Source organism: Aquarana catesbeiana, linkage group LG11 (assembly GCF_042186555.1).
Source record: "Aquarana catesbeiana isolate 2022-GZ linkage group LG11, ASM4218655v1, whole genome shotgun sequence".
In the NCBI taxonomy this organism is placed as follows: domain Eukaryota; kingdom Metazoa; phylum Chordata; class Amphibia; order Anura; family Ranidae; genus Aquarana; species Aquarana catesbeiana.
The window spans coordinates 106,556,245-106,576,804 of NC_133334.1; the positions used below are offsets into that span (position 1 = coordinate 106,556,245).

General features: G+C 42.0%; 1 protein-coding gene across 6 annotated transcripts in view; it reads left to right on the forward strand.

Moving 5' to 3' along the window:
* Positions 1 to 20,560, forward strand: part of TSPAN4 (tetraspanin 4) — a 2,224,117-nt gene that overhangs the window by 2,055,488 nt on the left and 148,069 nt on the right. For all 6 annotated transcript variants that reach the window (XM_073604831.1, XM_073604832.1, XM_073604833.1 and 3 more), the window contains one exon: positions 13,713 to 13,787. In XM_073604831.1, the coding sequence (XP_073460932.1) occupies positions 13,713 to 13,787 (75 nt within the window). The remainder of the gene's footprint in view (positions 1 to 13,712; positions 13,788 to 20,560) is intronic.

Here is a 20,560-nt window from a genome sequence, read left to right on the forward strand (position 1 = left end):
GGGGAACCCCGGCCAAAATTTAAAAAAAAAATGACGTGGGGTTCCCCCTAAATTCCATACCAGACCCTTCAGGTCTGGTATGGATTTTAAGGGGAACCCCGCGCCAAAAAAAAAAAAAAAAACGGCGTGGGGTCCCCCCAAAAATCCATACCAGACCCTTATCCGAGCACGCAACCTGGCAGGCCGCAGGAAAAGAGGGGGGGACGAGAGTGCGGCCCCCCCTCCCTCCTGAACCGTACCAGGCCACATGCCCTCAACATTGGGAGGGTGCTTTGGGGTAGCCCCCCAAAACACCTTGTCCCCATGTTGATGAGGACAAGGGCCTCATCCCCACAACCCTGGCCGGTGGTTGTGGGGGTCTGCGGGCGGGGGGCTTATCGGAATCTGGAAGCCCCCTTTAACAAGGTGACCCCCAGATCCCGGCCCCCCCCCTGTGTGAAATGGTAAGGGGGTACATAAGTACCCCTACCATTTCACGAAAAAAGTGTCAAAAATGTTAAAAATGACAAGAGACAGTTTTTGACAATTCCTTTATTTAAATGCTTCTTCTTTCTTCTATCTTGCTTCATCTTCTGGTTCTTCTGGCTCTTCTGGTTCTTCTGGTTCTTCCTCCGGCGTTCTCGTCCAGCATCTCCTCCGCGGCGTCTTCTGTCTTCTTCTCCTCGGGCCGCTCCGCACCCATGGCATGGGGGGGAGGCTCCCGCTCTTCTCTTCTTCTCTTCTTCTTTTCTTCTTTTCTTCTTTTCTTCTCTTCTTCTTCATTTTCTTCTCCGGGCCGCTCCGCAATCCATGCTGGCATGGAGGGAGGCTCCCGCTGTGTGACGGCGCTCCTCGTCTGACAGTTCTTAAATAACGGAGGGGGGCGGGGCCACCCGGTGACCCCGCCCCCCTCTGACGCACGGTGACTTGACGGGACTTCCCTGTGACGTCACGGGGAATGCCACAGGGAAGTCCCGTCAAGTCACCGTGCGTCAGAGGGGGGCGGGGTCACCGGGTGGCCCCGCCCCCCGTTATTTAAGAACTGTCAGACGAGGAGCGCCGTCACACAGCGGGAGCCTCCCTCCATGCCAGCATGGATTGCGGAGCGGCCCGGAGAAGAAAATGAAGAAGAAGAGGAGAAGAGAAGAAAAGAAGAAAAGAAGAAGAGAAGAAGAGAAGAGCGGGAGCCTCCCCCCCATGCCATGGGTGCGGAGCGGCCCGAGGAGAAGAAGACAGAAGACGCCGCGGAGGAGATGCTGGACGAGAACGCCGGAGGAAGAACCAGAAGAACCAGAAGAGCCAGAAGAACCAGAAGATGAAGCAAGATAGAAGAAAGAAGAAGCATTTAAATAAAGGAATTGTCAAAAACTGTCTCTTGTCATTTTTAACATTTTTGACACTTTTTTCGTGAAATGGTAGGGGTACTTATGTACCCCCTTACCATTTCACACAGGGGGGGGGCCGGGATCTGGGGGTCACCTTGTTAAAGGGGGCTTCCAGATTCCGATAAGCCCCCCGCCCGCAGACCCCCACAACCACCGGCCAGGGTTGTGGGGATGAGGCCCTTGTCCTCATCAACATGGGGACAAGGTGTTTTGGGGGGCTACCCCAAAGCACCCTCCCAATGTTGAGGGCATGTGGCCTGGTACGGTTCAGGAGGGAGGGGGGGCCGCACTCTTGTCCCCCCCTCTTTTCCTGCGGCCTGCCAGGTTGCGTGCTCGGATAAGGGTCTGGTATGGATTTTTGGGGGGACCCCACGCCGTTTTTTTTTTTTTTTTGGCGCGGGGTTCCCCTTAAAATCCATACCAGACCTGAAGGGTCTGGTATGGAATTTAGGGGGAACCCCACGTCATTTTTTTTTTTAAATTTTGGCCGGGGTTCCCCTTAATATCCATACCAGACCTGAAGGGCCTGGTATGGAATTTAGGGGGACCCCCACGTCATTTTTTTTTTTTTAATTTTGGTTCGGGGTTCCCCTTTGGGGAATTCCCATGCCGTTTTTATCAATGAACTTCTATGTGTATTGTCGGCAATGCAATAGCCGCGGGTAGTTTTAAATGAGTTTTTTCCTTCAAAATGTCATTTTGCTGTCAGACTGTTCTAAACACAGGAAACATGCGCCCCTTTACAGGCACACTATAGACACCCCCCAGGTACGAAATTTAAAGGGATATTACACTTTTATTGATTGACTTTAAGTATTATTAAAATCACTGCTCCTGAAAAAACGGCCGTTTTTAAAACTTTTTTTTGCATTGATCCATGTCCCCTGGGGCAGGACCCAGGTCCCCAAACACTTTTTATGACAATAACTTGCATATTAGCCTTTAAAATTAGCACTTTTGATTTCTCCCATAGACTTTTAAAGGGTGTTCCGCGGCATTCGAATTTGCCGCGAACACCCCAAATTGTTCGCTGTTCGGTGAACTTGCGAACAGCCAATGTTCGAGTCGAACATGAGTTCGACTCGAACTCGAAGCTCATCCCTAATCCTGAGCAATTGGCTAAGGAGGCATTACCAGCACAAAGCAGTCTTTGTAATCTGTAACCACCTGCACTTTATCTGGATATATACGTTGGAACTTGCTGTACCCTCGGATAGTGATTTCTCTTCTTTTTGTTTTGATTTTTAATTCTTGGTCTACTTGTATATTATATTGCACTAAACATTCACAAAACGACTTGATTTAAAAAGAACCATACAAAAACAGGAATAGAGGGGTAATCTTCCAATGGGGCACTAGTTCCAGTGACCCTGGTGACTACCAGGGATTTCCCTCACAGCGGAGGGATTTACTCTCACTTCCTGCTGTGTCTATAGGGCAAGAAATGCAAGGAAATCTGCACTTCACAGATGGCCCAACAAACTGACAGGGGTTATAACCCTTGCTTACCTTAGCCAAAATGAAAAAAAAAAAACTTTTGCCTTCACTTTTACTTTAAGTGTGTTAACTGTGCATAATAAAATACTCTAGTATGCTTACTACACACCCCTCCAACCCTAACTTTTTGTTGTTGTTTTGAGTGAAGATAGCTCGCCACCAAGCTCTCCAACAGCTGTAAGCTCTTGCTTTACTAACGGAACTTTTACAGATTACTGAGAGCCAGGCTGCACTAAATGTGATTCAAATCAGGATGACCTAATTGTGGAGATGTCCCAAATTGGTGAGGTACTGGGGCGAAGTTATCACTATCGTTATTCAAGTATTTGGTACACATTTCCCTAATATCCCTCTTACTTGTGACTTTAGGTACATGAATGCAAATTATATTGATATTATACCCTTGCAATTACCAGATTTTTATTTGCAATGCACAGTATGATTGTCCTGAGATGGGTTTCAGATATGCCACCCTCTGTCAGGAACTGAACTGCTGAAGTCAATAAGCTTATCTCCTATGAAAAAATGACCTATGAGAATAGATTGGCTTGTAAAACATTCTTTGCACTTTGATCTACATTGATGGAGAAGTTGGAGGCAGTGGTTATTCTTGCTCCAACCTTGTTGGAGATCAGGACATTCAATTTTTTAATGTGCTTGTATGCACTGAAGACCTTCTTATTGTGTAGTAATGTATGTTGCTTGACTACTGTATGATTACCAATGTCTTCTTTTTCTTTTCTTTTGCTTGTATGCTTGGTTTAAAAGAATTATAATACCCTTTGCATGAATAAAATCTGTTTAAAAAAATATTACGGACAGTCAGGTTAAGAGGGCCAGTGTCCTCACGCAATATCAGATTGAACTTAATCTTCAAATGATCCAAACCATGCACTGTACTGAGACCAGAGGGACTCCAATCAAGTATTTTTTCACTTTTAAACTTTTTTCTTCCATTAAACGATATTTAAAAGTTGTTAACCTTAATGATCAAACTAGACTAGATCAAACTAAACTGTGTGTGTGTGTAAAGGGTTAAATGCTTAACTGACCTGCCCCAGTAATGGTCACTCTAAGCATGCTGGTACTTAGATTGTTGCCCTGCAATCTGTACTATATCTGCTCAGGGTAAGACAGAGTGTGTGTAATCATCACACTGGGTTCTTCATAGGCTCGAATGCAAAAGCTGTCTATCTGTAAGCCTGCAGGAAGCCTTTGCTGACTGAGCACCACCGTTATGGCGCAGACACCTGGGCTGCATTGTTCAGCAGGGACTGTTAAACATTCAAACCATCTATGGGCAGGTTAATTGTACCCAAGTCAATTCATTGATCGAATTGGGTACAACCAGCATGCCTGATTTTTACATGCGATTATTGCCAGCAGCTAAGGCCTCTAGCAATAATCACTGTGTTTTCCTGGCAGGGACGGCTCCCCACCCCACCCCCTGCCAGGAAAACACTATAGCTCCACCAGAGGGATTCCCCCATCAACCCTGACTGTGTTAAAGGGGGAATGGAGCAATTTTCTTTCTTGCAATGGTTGCAGAGAAGAAAATCGCAACATCTATGGCCTGCCTTAGTTAGCACAGTTAGATAGATCATTAACTTAATTAGCTTAAGTTAGGTTAATTAATGTAAGGCCTCTTTCAGACCTATGCTTTGCGGGAATGCCTTCTACAGCAACAGTAACAGTATTTAGAATAGCACTTCAATGCACAAGTACAGTAGGTGCCAATGGACTCACACTGCAGCCCACCACAACACATGGCTTGCATTGTGCTGAACTGCATCTAAATATAGGTGCAGATCATTCTTTTTATTTCTGTTGCCATGCATTGGCAGCCCATTCCTCTTGTCTGCTTTAATGCTAAATATGTTAACTTGTATGCAGTGGGGCACCACAATAGAATGGGTAAGCTTCATGCACACTAGCAACTCCTGGATTTTGGCGTTTTTTTGCCAAAGCTCCTAAACTCAACTCCATAAAAACACATATACAAAAAAGGGTGCAGCACTAACAATACATTAAAAATTAGTCTCTAAGTCCAAGTATAGAAATAAATAGTGTAGAGTCCCCACGCAAACTATTGATCCTCAAATTATAGTGAGGTCAACAACAGCATGGTAGAAATCTTTGACCAGCTGAGACAACTGTACTCCAACCGTTCACACACATCCTCTGTCAGTGCAAGCCATTTAATTTATAGGTCCCATAATCTCCATACACAGAAGATCCATGTTTCCAGCAGTAAGCAAGACTCTCAGTAATACCTCAAGGGAATGTAAATGACAAGACCATAGTGCAACGTGTCTATAAAGCTATAAAACGCTATTTATTGACAAGAAAACTACTCACATAAGATAACATTGAAAAAGGCACAACAAACGATATTCAAAGATGGCCGTGGCAAAGTAATATGCTTACGTCATGCATTCTAGTTCTGCCTTATGCGTTTCGTCATATTCTGCTGTCCTCAGAGTTCTCTTTCGACCGCCAGCCATGGGAAAATGCCATTCACAGTAAAAACACGTTTTGCTTTTTTGGCATGTTTTGCGTTTTCCCCCAGCCGCGGTCAGGAGCTGCCAGTGTACATGAAGCCTTAGTGTGAAGGGGCCCTAATATTTTCATCTTCTCTACTGATTATGTGATGTGTGAACTATGAGGACTTAGGTGGAGGCTTCTTAGAATAGCAGACAGTAGGTGTTTTTCATATGTTGTGAGGAAACGTCCAGCTTGTTAAATCTCAGATGCTATATTATATGTTTAAGATCTTAGCAAATGTGTTTTAAAGCAGTTCAGAGTTTAATGGGGTGGATGCTTTTATTGTTGAAAGAATTGTCATGCAATATTTCGAAAAACACATATATGATTGCTTTATGATTTATTTTAACCAAAAGGATAAGGAAACTTTCAAACAGCATTTTCTGAATTGCCCTCACCCTTTCCCCCCTCCCACTGTGCTGATCCAACCCACACTCCCCCTCCTCCACTGTATACACATTTCTGACACAAAATCCACCAGCATTCTCCCGCAATTTTTACCTGTGGCCAGTGCATCTCCTATTTCTAGCTGGCTACACGTGTGCTGTAGAACCCCCATAGGCTTCTGTGGAGTTCTACTATGCATGTGTAGGAAGCAGGGCCAGGACCCAGCATTTAGTGACAGTGCTGCTGATCTTCTCTAACCTCCAATGATCCCCACACATATCACCAATCAGCTCCCGGCATAGGAAGTATCTCATTGCTATTAACTTTTTTGCAGCTCTTTTCATAGATCATGTGACTTGTAGGAGCCACACATGAGTTATAAGTGATTGGAACAGGAATTGTCCTGTGCTGGGAGTTAATTGTTCAGCAGCACTGTCACTAAATGCCAGATTCACTCTGGGAGTGGTGTACAGTCTTTTGGACAAGCTAAAATGGTGCCAGTACCTGATATATGCACATTAACATTGGGGGTTATTTATGAAAGGCAAATCCACTTTGCACTACAAGTGCACTTGAAAGTGTACTTGGAAGTGCAGTCGCTGTAAATCTGAGGGGTAGATCTGAAATGAGGGGAAGCTCTGCTGATTTTATCATCCAATTATGTGTAAGCTAAAATGCTGTTTTTTATTTTCCTTGCATGTCCCCCTCGGATCTACAGTGACTTTACTTCCAAGTGCACTTGCAGTGCATAGTGGATTTGCCTTTTGTAAATAATCCCCATTGTGTCACTACTATACATGAATGGTAGCATCAACGTTTAAATGTGGACCAGTGCTATCCACAACAGCCATACACAACAAAATACACATCCAGAACGATCCCTGCAGCAGACAAGTCTGTGTTGCAATGGGGCATGACCTTCTCATTTCAGGCCCTGTCAGCTTACACTGCCTCTCTATCAACTTCCTTCCCCCAATATGGGTTTTATCCAACCTCGGCACCCGAACTCTGCTGCTGGTCATGAAGACTGCATCTGTAGTTACAACTTACAGCTCCTCACAGAGGCACCACCCACCACCAAGCCTGCAAACACTCACCAGCAGTGACACACTGTAGCCTATTCAGAGCCCGTTCAATGAACAACAAATGTTTGTTTTTAGTATTTGGTTTACACTTTGAGCCCGGGTTCACACCTATGCGAATTAGATGTGCGTTTCCCCGCATCTAATTCGCATAGTAGGAGAATGTGACTGGCTCCCTATGGAGCCAGTTCACATATCTCCGGGGCGGCTGCGGAGCGCACTGCATAAAAACGCTGTGCATCTTTGGCTCCCTTTCAGGGCCGAATTGAGGCATAGAATCGGCCCTGATTCGTCCCTGAAATGGGAAACAGGGACGCATAGCTCTCCTGTGCGATCCGCAGCCCGGTATAGTGTGAACCCGGGCTTATTGCTCAGTCAGTGGCCACTATAATATTAAAGTGGTTACAAAGCCTAAACATTTTTTACCTTAATGCATTCCTTGCATTAAGATAAAAAATGTTTAAGCATCAGTACCCCCCCTTACTTACCTGTGCCCTCATTTGATCAAGCGCTGTGCCTGTGTGCAGCTCTTCTCATCCCTCACTTCCTAGTCTCACAGGCTTTGCTTAGGTAGCGGAAGCTATTGGTTGCTGTCAATTAAAGCCAGTGACGAGGGAATGACAGGAAAAAGGGGTAAAAGGTTTCAATAACCCCTTTTTCCTCATGGGAGAGTGGCAGGATGGGGCAGTTTCAAGGCTCCCCCAAGGGGAGCCAGCTGAGGCTCCCAGGTGGACACCTGGTGCTCACATGGCCTTGAGGAGTAGTACATGTGACTCTCCCGGGCTTTTTTGAAGTACTAGGGATAGAACTGGTTAAATCCGGTTGAATCCAGTAAGAATAGGGCTATATAAACAGGGTTCCGTCCAGTCAGGGTCATTCGCCTCAGAAGACAGGAGCTGTGGTGTTCTAGGAGTTTACTCCATTGAGCAAACAGAGTCTTCTGAGGCCGGAAGATGAGCCTGATGCGGCGGCTGATTGAGAGGGCTGGAGAAGAAGGAGGAGAAGCTTGGATCCGGCAATGCCTAGACCTACCTCGGGCTCCGTGTCAAGAGGCTCCGGTGGGAGCCACAACGGCCATAGGAGGTCCGGGGAGCTCGGCGGCCGAAGTCTGTATGTCGGTGACGGAACCCATCTCCAATGAGCCGGCGTCGCGTCAAGAGGAAGAAGACGCTGGACAGAGGGAAGAAGTTCCGTGTCACAGGGTTCGTGACCCTGCAGCATCAAGGAGCGGAGCGAAGAGGCGGCGCATCCCTCGCCGACGTCACTCCCCTTCACCACCAGCGGCCAGCAGCATGGAGAGAGCGGCTTCGGGAGGAGGCGGCGCAGCAAGAGGCGTCGCCAGAGGTGCGGCTAGAGCGTCATCTGGCGCCAGAGTAAGTAGAAGCCCAGCAGTAGGTTCGGCTGTAGGAGTGACAAGCGGCGTGTCAAGAGGCGGAGCTAGGGGCGGTGCCTCAGCTAGGCAAACATTCATTCCTCCACAGGAGGATTCATTACTATGGCAACAAATAGAACAGCCTGAGGTCAGTAATAGAGATACTTTTGACTTGACTGACAATCCTTCTAACATTAGTCAAGCATACAGAGAATTTGAGGAAGAAGGCTTAATGATTTCTCAGGATGGTCAGCACACACAGATACAAGGGAAGGGTGAGTTAAATACTGTTCCTAGTTTAGTGAATATAGCTGAGCTATTGGCTAAATTAGCTAAAGATATTTCTGTAGCTTCTAGTCAGGCTCGAGCTCCTCCAACACAAGAAAATTCTCTTATGGGAGTTTGGGCGCCAGCTAGTGGTTTGTTAGCTAATGAGCAGTCTTCAGATTCTAATGCTTTTTATCATTTAGCTAAGTCACAGAATTTACCCGAAACATGCTTAAAAGAACCCATGGCTTGTACAATTTCTCCGTTAGGTTATCATTTGTCTATTACAGTTAAGGAAAAAATTTGGAAAGGAGAATTTTTAGATATATTATCTTTACTCCCTTCTGCTAAAGAATTTCTTACTAAAGACAAAAAAGAGGAGGATGACAGAAGGAGACCGGTAGCAAGGTCTTTTAATAATTGGTTACAGGCTTTCTGCATTTTTTCGGGAATTATGTGTGAGAAATTTCCGGAAAAAAGCGTTGGCCTTTTTCAACATTTGGACATTGTTTTAGAGGCTTTTAAGAACTTTGGCGGTACCGCATGGTTTAATTATGACGAGGCGTTCCGACAAAAATTGTCGGTACATCCAGCATTAAATTGGGGAGTGAAGGACGTGGGCCTTTGGCTTGATCTTTTTCTTCCCCAAAGACCGAGTTCTGGTAGACAGATCCAAGGTTCTCAGCCAACAAACAATTCCAATTATAGAAAAGGCATCTGTTTCAACTTTAACGATGGTCAGTGCAAATGGCCAAACTCGTGCAAATATCGACATGAGTGTGCTTTTTGCACAGGAACACATCCAATTTCAAAATGTTTCAAAAAGATGTCAGCTAATAACCAGCAATCAGGGATGGTTCAAAAAAGCAATTACACCAGTGAAGCTGCAAAATATGCTCCCTTGGCTCAGAATGTTTCCAGACAAGTTGACGGCTCAGCTGTTAATTGAAGGTTTTAGTGATGGATTCTGGTTACCTAAATTTTCAGGTATGGGGTGTACACTAGTTAATAATCTTAAATCTGTAGATCAATTTTCTGATGTAGTCTATTCAAAGATTTTTAAAGAAATTTCAGAAGGTAGGATTGCAGGTCCTTTTAGTTCTCCTCCTTTTGAGAATTTCAGAATTTCCCCTTTAGGTATTGTTCCAAAAAAAAGAAAAAAATTCTTTTAGATTAATACATCATTTGTCATTCCCTAAGGGCCAATCTCTTAATGATCAGATTGATTCTAATCTGTCATCAGTCACCTATGCCTCGTTTGAAGACGCTTTGTCAAAACTGAGATATTTAGGTAAGGGGGCCCTCATGGCAAAAGCTGATATAAAATCGGCATTTCGCCTTCTTCCCATTAACCCAGAATGTTTTAATTCCTTAGGTTTCTTTTTTGATAAACAATTTTATTTTGATAAATGTTTACCAATGGGTTGTTCCTTGTCCTGTTTTTATTTTGAATCGTTTTCATCTTTTTTAGAGTGGGTTGTTAGTGTAAAGTCTGATTCTCAATTTTTACTTCACTATTTAGATGATTTTTTATTTCTAGGTTTAGCTAATTCTTTGAATTGTACGTTTTTATTGGACACATTTTTCAGGATCTGTAGCGATTTTGGTATTCCACTTGCACAAGAAAAAACAGCTGGGCCTTCAACTTGTCTTGAATTTTTAGGTATTACCATTGATACAGAATTAATGGAATTTAGGCTGCCGGAAGAAAAAATTAATAAACTTTCGGCTTTATTATTTATTATAATAAGAAAGAAAAAAGTATGTTTAAAAGAAATGCAGTCACTATTAGGTTTGTTAGCATTTGCTTCTAGAGTTATGCCAATCGGCAAAATTTTTTCTAGAAAATTGTATATGTCTATATCAGGGTTAAAATCACCCTTTTCTCATGTCAGGATAACTCATGATATGAGAGAGGATTTATTAGTTTGGTTACAATTCCTTACACATTTTAATGGGAAATCTGTATGGCAAGAGGAATTTATTTTGGATAAAGACTTTTTTCTGTTCACTGATGCTGCTGGTTCTTGTGGTTTTGCTGCAATTTGGCAAGCTCATTGGTGCGCAGATCGTTGGAATCCAAAATGGCAACAGAAGGGTCTTTTAAAAAATATAGTCCTTTTAGAGTTGTTCCCGATAATTGTAGCACTTGAAATTTGGGGTCACTATTTTAAAAATAAGCGTATTTTAATTAGAACTGATAATAAAGGAGTAATGTATGCGATTAATTGTCTAACATCTAAATCTCCGCCGGTCATTGTCCTATTGCGTTACTTGATTTTCAAATGTCTACATTTGAACATTTGGTTGAAAGCAATTCATGTGTCAGGTAAGGACAATGACTTGGCGGACTCCTTATCTCGCTTTCAGATGGATCGATTTTTTCAGCTGCTTCCAGATGCGGACAGAGTAGGAATACGGTGTCCTCCCATATTATGGGATCTGGTTTGAGACCGTTATCGGAGTATATAGAAAACTCGATTGCTCCCTCAACGCTGGCTGGATATCAATCGGCCTGGCTGTTTTGGCTCTCTTTTTTAAATTCAATCCGAGCACCTGCTGGTTCTTTTTCGGAAGGTTTAGTTCTGTTATTTTTGAATGGTTTATTTGAAAAGGGTTATTCATGGTCGTATGTGCAAAGAACCCTTTCGGGAATTTCATTTTTTCTTAAACTTCAGAATTTACCTTCTTGCTTGCAATTTTTCTCAGTACGTCAAGCACTGAAGGGTTATAAAAAAAAAGAATTTTACTTGGGATAAGCGTAAACCTATTACTCCTATTGTTTTAAATGACCTTTGTTCAACCACGGAACAAGTTTGTTTTTCCGCCTTTGAGGCAATATTATTTAAAGCGGTTTTTTCTATTTCGTTTTTTGGCGCGTTTAGAGTGTCAGAATTATTTTTTATTCAAGTTAATGACATTATTATCTCTGACTCAATGTTACGAATTTTTATTAGAAGATCTAAAACCGACCAGCTAGGTAAAGGTATTTGGATTACTTTATATGCGTGTAGTAGCTCTCCTGTTTGCCCTGTTCGGTTAATGAAAGCATATTGTTGTGTTAGACCTGTCATGTATGAAAAATTTTTCATACACGAGTCTGGTTCTCCGTTAACCAAATATCAATTCAATTGGGTGTTTAAACGATGCTTAGAACGATTAAATTTAAAGGATTCACATCTTACTTCACACTCTTTTAGAATAGGAGCAGCTACGGAGGCAGCTAGGTTAGGATTAGATTCTGAATTAATAAAGAAAGTTGGTAGATGGAAATCTAACAGTTACCTTTTATATATTCGTCCTAATCAATCTTTTTGATTCATTTCAGGTAAATGCAGGAGAATATGGATTATTGGACATTCATATGTTTTCTGGGCACATCGGAGAGCTAAGAATAGAGTGTATACTAGTAATTTAGGTTTGGATCCTTCTCAGTATAAAGTTTTTTGGTTTGGTAAAAGAGGTATGGTTTGGGAGAATTTAATGCCTGTAATAGGTAAACTTATTCAGCGTTTTTCTCCTCCAGATGTGTTAATTATTCATCTGGGGGGGAATGATATCGGAAAGCAAAGAACTTTAGACATCATTTTCGGTATTAGAGATGACTTACACAGGATTCGATTGTCTTTTCCCCACACTGTTATTGTTTTTTCAGAAATCGTGCAAAGGTTGAGATGGCTTTCTCCACCTTCTATGCGTCATGGGGAAAAGATCAGAAAAAGAGTGAACAGGGCGGTAGCGAAAATTTTACAGGATTTGGGTATAATTTCATTCAGGCATATGGAGTTGGAAGGAAATATCACTGGTCTATATAGAGAGGATGGAATTCATCTCTCTGACATAGGTTTAGATATTTTTAATACAAATTTAAGCACTTGTGTTGACATGGCCGCGGTGTGGGGTGTTGGTGACAGGTGGTTTTGAATCCACCTGTCTTTTGGATAATGTTGGTTTCTGATAATTTTAATGCAGCCTGAGCCGTAGTAGCTAGGTTGTTTTGAGTTTATTTGAGTTAGTGTTGTTATATTAAATATAACATTGTATTTAAACCAATAATAAAGCAGCCGCGGCCGTATTTATCCAACACTTGTCTGAGTTTATTATTATAAGATTATAGTTATTAGTTATTAAGGATTCCTGCCTACTATCCCATGACAGGAAAAAGGGGTAAAAGGTTTCAATAACCCCTTTTTCCTCATGGGAGAGTGGCAGGATGGGGCAGTTTCAAGGCTCCCCCAAGGGGAGCCAGCTGAGGCTCCCAGGTGGACACCTGGTGCTCACATGGCCTTGAGGAGTAGTACATGTGACTCTCCCGGGCTTTTTTGAAGTACTAGGGATAGAACTGGTTAAATCCGGTTGAATCCAGTAAGAATAGGGCTATATAAACAGGGTTCCGTCCAGTCAGGGTCATTCGCCTCAGAAGACAGGAGCTGTGGTGTTCCCCTCCCCCCCCTCCCAAATTTTTTATTTTATGTCGCGGCTGTACATTATGTGGTGGTGTCACCTTTGTAAAAAAAAAAAAAAAAAAAAAAAAAAACTAATAAAATAAATTGATACAAAGGGGGACTAATCTGTTTTTGAAGTTATTGATGTTGATTTATGATGTGGATAATGTTGGTTTCTGATAATTTTAATGCAGCCTGAGCCGTAGTAGCTAGGTTGTTTTGAGTTTATTTGAGTTAGTGTTGTTATATTAAATATAACATTGTATTTAAACCAATAATAAAGCAGCCGCGGCCGTATTTATCCAACACTTGTCTGAGTTTATTATTATAAGATTATAGTTATTAGTTATTAAGGATTCCTGCCTACTATCCCATGGGGACAGGTCAGAGTCATGATGCCTGTGTCTATAGGGCAGTGAGCCTGCACGAGTGCCCCCATAAGAAGTGGTTTTCTGTGGGGGCACTTGCCAGAGAGGTTGGGCCAGGCGTATTTTTTTTTTTACAGCAAATAACAAAGCATTTACAATCACTTTAATGTGTGCATGCAACCATTGATTTTACTGCAAATAGTAATTCTGAGTGTTTGAAAGGTCACTGTATGCATGTTAGATGCAGCATGTATCTTCTATATCTATGCAGTTTTTTTGTTTAATTTAAAATTTAGTAGGGCAATAAAAAAACAATGTGCAACCAAATGTAGTGTATTGCTCTGCTAGATAATAAGTAATCACTGCATCTTTTTTGTTTTTTTTAGTTCTTTATCCTGTTGCTGATAATCTTCTTACTGGAGCTTATTGTGGTTAGCCTCTTCTTCATCTACACTGACAAGGTAAGTCATATTCAATGGAATCAGTCTAGCTTACTGCAGAAGGTTTTTTCTTCATTTATATACTCACAGGAATATTAATTTGCACTAAAGTCAATTCCTTTACAGCAGTGTGTATACAAATGCTTTGCTCTTGTTTTAAATAGTCAATCAATGGAGCTTGTTGACATACAGGTCTACTCAAAAAAATACATAAACTTACATTATTTTTGATATGAGGTTAAATCTGAACTCTTGAATTGCTCTGAACTGCTGTCATTCAAAACCTGTGAGCAGAGAGCGGGGCCCAGCCGGCTGTGTGTCTAAATAGGTTCAAACAGCCAGCTCGGGATCGAGCATACATGAGTGCCCTCATAGGAATCTGCTTCCTATGGGGGCACTTGATGGTAGGGAGGGGCCAGGAGCATCAGCAGAGGACCACAGAAGGGAAGGATCGGGGCTGCTCTGTGGAAAACCTTTGCATAGTGCAGTTAAGTATAACATGCTTATTATTTTAAAAAAAGTACAACTTTACAATCACTTTAAATGCTAGTTATGTTTCTGGGTAAAGGAATAAGTTAGGTAATACTTACCTTCTTGCTTGCTGCAGCACTCTCATTTTGATGTTCCAGGTTGTGAATGGGCCCTCACTGTCCTCACAAGCAATGCAAGGCTAATGTTCATATATTGTATATGATGATGTCATAGTGCAACCACTGGCTAGAGCACATTAGAGAAGAGGTTTTGAGGGGCCTGTCACACAGCATGATGGAAGCCTGTTAGATCAAGGAATAAGGTAAATATTACAGCTTATTCCTCTACCCCTAAACTTAATGAATATAAGTTTTGCAATAGCACTCTAAGTTCTGCTTTGATTGCATTTATTATAATCTATGCTATTTATTCTGTTTTTGTTCAGGGCATTTCATTTATAAAGTTTTGACTCCAAAAAAATATCATGTTCTTCTATAAGCAGTTAGTGTATTTTGAACATGTTTGTACATGTTTTTAAGACCAGCATGTCATCAAAAATCTACCCCATTATATTAAACCAATACATTTTCCAAAATGTTTTAAGGGGAAATTTAAAAACAATTAACAGTAAAGCATGGCCATAGCTCTTTTGGCCATACTTTTCCTGTGGGGCACAGGAGTACAATTAATTTGTACTCCTGTGACCCAGAATGGGCTGATATCACAGAGCCGGTCCAGGCTCTCCAGGGATCCTGACAATAATGGTGGGATCCACCCAGATGCTTGACCATCAGCTTGGCTCAACCTCTCAGTGCACCACTGAGAGGTTAAACCAGCTGCTCCAGCCCCCTCCACAGGCCAGTGCTCCAGTAAGCGCTGGAGGGGCAGAGCAGAGAGAGGTAACTGACAGGCACTGCTCTGAGCAGACCCAAGAACTAAGCGATCAGTGGTCTCAGTCCTCAATGTAGAGCTGGCAGGGTACAAATGTAGCTTGGCTCGATGCTGTAGCCATCTAGGTTAGCATGTATGTTTGTTATTTTGGAATGCCATACTTCTCTTTTAAAGATAATATACTATTTTTATAATTTGTCCTGCAGTGTTCCCAAGAGTCAAACCCCAGTAAGTAGATCAGATCATCTTGCAAGTGACACCATGGAAAAATGGCTGATAATAAATTTCTTCTGGTATCACCAGTTGGGGATTGTAGTTCTGACTCCTTTGGTGTTGTAATTGTGATCACAGGAGGGTTAACCAGGAGAAAGCCTTCAAACAGTTCCCACTTGCTAAGGTGTTGACTTCTGTGAACCCTCATTTACACTAAAATGTGTGTATATGCTTCCAAAAACTATGATTAGTTTTATTATGTCCATGTATTTTCACCCCAGATTTCGACTTAAATGTGTATAAAAACTCAAAATCTATTTTTCAGCATATTTGGCTTTGTACCTCAATGTATACAGTTTTCTATAGCAAATAATTATTTGTGAATCTGTTGCAAAGTTTTTTACTTGGAGAGTAACACCTCTTCCATTTTCAGGCTGTAAACAGAAACTGCCTCGTATTTAGCAGCAGATTGGTCAGCCTAGCATGTAAAGCAGTTGGGTGTTAGGCTATCTATTAGGTCTGTACATACCTCCTGCAGACTTGATAGAAAACCCAATGACCAACTAAGGAGGCGCTCACAACAGGCTAACAACACTGCTGGTAATTGTGTGGCTTAGCATTAGATTTCCACAGAATTATCCCAATATGTAGAGCAGTAATAATTATTCAATCCTGTTAATTTAGATACCGGGGGGGGGGGTATTGATTGTTGGTTATCACAGTGATAAAGTAGATCTAAATCCTACCTGGGAGACTTTTAATTCGCAAAGGTACTGCATATGATTAATAACTGACTTTCCATAAAGTACTTTATCTTTTTTCATCCTTTTTTTTGCATCTTGGTGCTCTTGATCTCCTCCAGCGTCTTTCAGCCATCAGCAATCATTGCTCTGGATCAGCTTTCAGAAAGTGACATTGGCAGACCTACACAATGTGTCTGTTAATGGGCCATGTATATAGGCAAATGTAAGAGAGTGACAAGGTACAGAGCTGATGGACAGTTGTCACTTCATAACAGGATGTGCATACCTTCCAACAGTCCCAGATTGTGCTGGGACTTTATTTTCATCTTAGTCTGGGTGTGTCATATACAAGGGCTTTTTCCTGAAAAGGCTCTGCCCCTGTACAGTGTGTCCAAAGTGCATTTATATGCATTCATATAGTGACTTTCTTGCCTTGAGCTCATGCATATGGAAAGTCGGTAGAGACTCCTCCTAAGCTTTAGTCTTCTTTCTGCAACTGCATGTGAGGTATCAGGCATCTGCTGAGTGACTTTCAGGGGGATGGGGTCTAAATTGGTGATCAGGAATGTCGTCTGTACTGGAGATCTGTACTAAGAAGTTGCTTTACTGAGGGGAAGAGCTCAGGGAGTCTACACTGGAGATGGGGGAGTCTGTGCCGAGGGGTGTTTAGGGCTGGGGGGGGGGGAGAACAGTACGTGGTGGGGAATTGGGACAGTTGGGAGTGATCTGTACTGTGGGGGATATGGGGTTTTGGCTATGTGGCATGTATAGATAAAAAGATTTTTAGAATAAAGTGATTGTTTCATTTTTTTTTGTACACATGGTGGCGTTGGTGGGTCCTGTTATTCTTTGACATCTTTTTTTAATGCACAAGATATCACCATTACTGATGTATAGTCCGACATGTCTTCTTTTGACCCAATTTGCTTGGTCTCCACTTGGAAGCCATGTTTGAGTATACCTTGATAGCAATAGAGTGTCCTTTAGTTTGCGTGTTAAGGCAAGTTAATTGTCTTAGTTGGACCTGTGTTTATTCTGCGGCCGACGCCATCTTTTTGATGATTTGTTTATCCTATTGGAATTGCATATGCCGGGTCACGAGGATGGATGAGTTTATTTATTTTGAACATGGCATCCCTGGTTCAAGCTCCTGTTCCCCTGATGATGCACACTGAAGCGCAATGCGTTGGAAGGGGCTTGAACTTGTGACATCATATGCCTGCCTTGGATGCTTGCCAGCAACGCATCTGTATTTCTACGCATATGATTTGCTTTTATTATTTTAGTACCTGTCCATGTTTTTAATAAATACTGTATTTATTGGCGTATAACACTCACTTTTTCCCCATGAAAATCGGGTGCAAATAGCGTGTGCGTGTTGTACTCCAATACTTCAACTTTAGCTGCCTCGGAGGGGACAGGGAGGGGGGCGGGACGAGCACCATAAGATTACATACAGTTAGAATCTCCTGTTTACTTGGCGGCCTCTGTAATAGGAAGTCCCGTCTCCTGGGCCACCATTGGACCACTGTTCTGTCTATCATAGGAGATTCTCACTGTATGCAATCTGTCAGTGCTTGTCCCGCCGTCCCCTCTAGGCTGCAGATGGGCATCGATCAGGCTGCACTGTTGGCAATGGTGAGGATACTGCATTGGTGGCAATGGTGAGGCTGCTGCATTGATGGCAATGGTGACGTTGCTGCATTGATGGCAATGGTGAGGATGCATTGATGGCACTTGTGATGCTGCAGATTGGCATTGATCAGGCTGCATTGATGGCAATGGTGAGGCTGCAGAAGGGCACTGACCCTTATTTTGCTGCAAAGTACCTTATTTAAAATTTAAGTTTTTTTTTCTGAAACTTCCCTCTTAAAATGAATGTGCATGTTATACGCCGATAAATACGGTATATGCCTAGCAATTTTCACACTATATGCAACCTCTGTTTTCTTCCTCCAATGTGGTTGATACAAATGGCCTGCCTGGGTTTGTCAACATGGATCTGCTCAGCTTGATTGTTGGATGAGGACCACCATGGGGTATCTAGAGGCACCTTTTAGGCACATGATTAATTAATCTCTGTCACTGGAGATCCATAGCATCCGGCAAGAGGCTCATTTTTGGTGGAGGGCACAAAATTGTTTGGAGTGTTTTCTACACCATCATTCACGCTGCTGTGGGTGAACCCAGGAACCTCATTCATTAATATTTGGTGGATGGACTTTTATTTCTTTCCTTATTTTTAGTTTGCCTCCACTTACAATTTATATTGGGCTTTTGGATTGATCACATACATTTGATTTTCAGCGCTTATTAAATCATTCAGTTGGCAGTGCACTTTATATATAATCCATTTTGTACTTTTGGATTGTTCCTATTTATTTGTTTTGGTGTGTATACATTGAGTAGGCACATTAGGTGTCACAGTACTCAGTGTAAAAGGTCAGTGTCAAATTAGGTTTTCTTAATATTTTATTCCAAATGTGTTTGTAAATGATCCCTCTTTATCAATTCAAAAGTTAGGACATACAGAAGTGCCTGGACAAGAATCTTTAGGGCAGGATCATCAGGTATTCTTTTACTGACAACTGCAGATTTAAAGAGATTGAAAGAACGTTCAACATTACAGTAACATCTTAAAGCCTCAATGGGATTTTAGTGATTGGGTTTGGATCTACTTTAAGTTAAAGAACAGAATATCAGCCTGTGAAAGGCAACCTGTATATGAGTCAAGACATCGGCACAAAGTTATTTTACGCCAAAAAAGAGAGCTGGCATGTTAACATCTCAGGGACACAGCTGTACCATACCCACGCTATATACCCTTTTCATTCAGTTTCAGTTATTTCTCTTTTATTCTGCATATGCTAGTTAAAATTTTATGACAATCCAAAGTCTGCAATTTATATTTATAAGTCAGTTTGATCAGCCTGTGTGTGACTGTTGACTGGCGGCATTAAGTCTGCAGACCTCCAGCAGTATGTGGCCTGTTGGCGGCTCACACTGGCATATAGTAAAACATTAAAGTTAGTAACATACTTACTTAAAAATGAAGAATATGGAGACATGTTTTTAATTCAGTTTTTTATAAATGCTTTAGTTGGATAATATTTCTACCATGAAAGTACAGTGCAACAGATTTGTAGCTCTGCATATTAAACTTGTACACTACCTAGTATTGATCTATACTGTATACCCAGTAGGTAGTCAGCGTCCATATAATCCAGTGTTCAAGAGCTACATTATGCTGTAGGGTACCTCTGCAAATGTTACTTGTATCTAATTCAACCTTTTTCAACCAGGGTACCTTCAGGTTTCTTCAGGGGTGCCTTGACAAATGCCTAAAAATTTACCAAACATGATATACAAGCCAAGCCTGCCTTTTAGGTACGATACCACCTTCTAGCTGCCAGCACCAAACAACCAATGTAATCACCAGAAGGACATTGAGTGCCTGCGCAGCATCCTTGTTTGCTCCTCCCCGTCATTTTCCATCAGCACTGGGATCACATTAGCTGAGCGACTGAGAAGAGAAAAAATGGAATACTAGTCAGTACCAATGTGCTAAAGTGGGTTTGCTTCGGAAGAATAAATCACCTCTAATGTTGGGTGTCCTACATGTGTAAATGTTGCTGCGATGTGTAAAACTATTAGCTATATACATTTAGAATGGGTTCCTCGAGAATGCAGAATGTTAAAGGGTGCTTTGACTGAAAAAAGGTTGAGAGACACTGATCTAATACCCTAAATAATGAACCTTTTGTCTTGCATCCCCCCTGAAAGATAGCTTGGATTTCTGGTATATGAGTGTGTCTAGGCACTGTTGCGCCTACAGCCTTATATATCTGCAGTGTGATATTTAGGGAACTGGAGATTTGAAGTAATATTTGGTGATGCCACTACTGTACTGCTTACTGTTCTCCCTGATGGAGGTTCTAACATGAGGAAGCAAAGCTCTGCTTCTACCAAGATGACTGCCTCCACACAGAGACATGTTGCACAACAAGGCCTAATAAGTCAATAATGGGGAAAGCTGCAGGGAGACCTCAGGCAATACTAGTGACGTGCCCTTTGCCCTCTGACTGCCTTTCTGGGCACAGTTCCCAAAGTTCAGTTCCTCTTTAAGAGCTGATAATAAACTGCAGTGTGTAGTGTGCCAGAGCTAAAATGACTGTTCATCATTCATCTGTGTTGTGAAATGTTTTTTTTAGAATGCTCCTATATATTGTTACATATTTTATCCTTGCCATGTCCTTGTAACATACAGTACATATTCTTTTTCACAACTTCCCTATTGTAACATCATCTTGGTAGAAAAATACAAAAATGCTAAATGTGATTTTTGTGTTTGTTTTATTAAATGGATAACCTTTTTATGTGATGAAGGCATACAGATGCAGTCACTGATTAGATTGTCTTTAGGCTATTGATTTTCTCTCATCTCTTAGTATTTTGTGACCGCAGTATAATTCTACA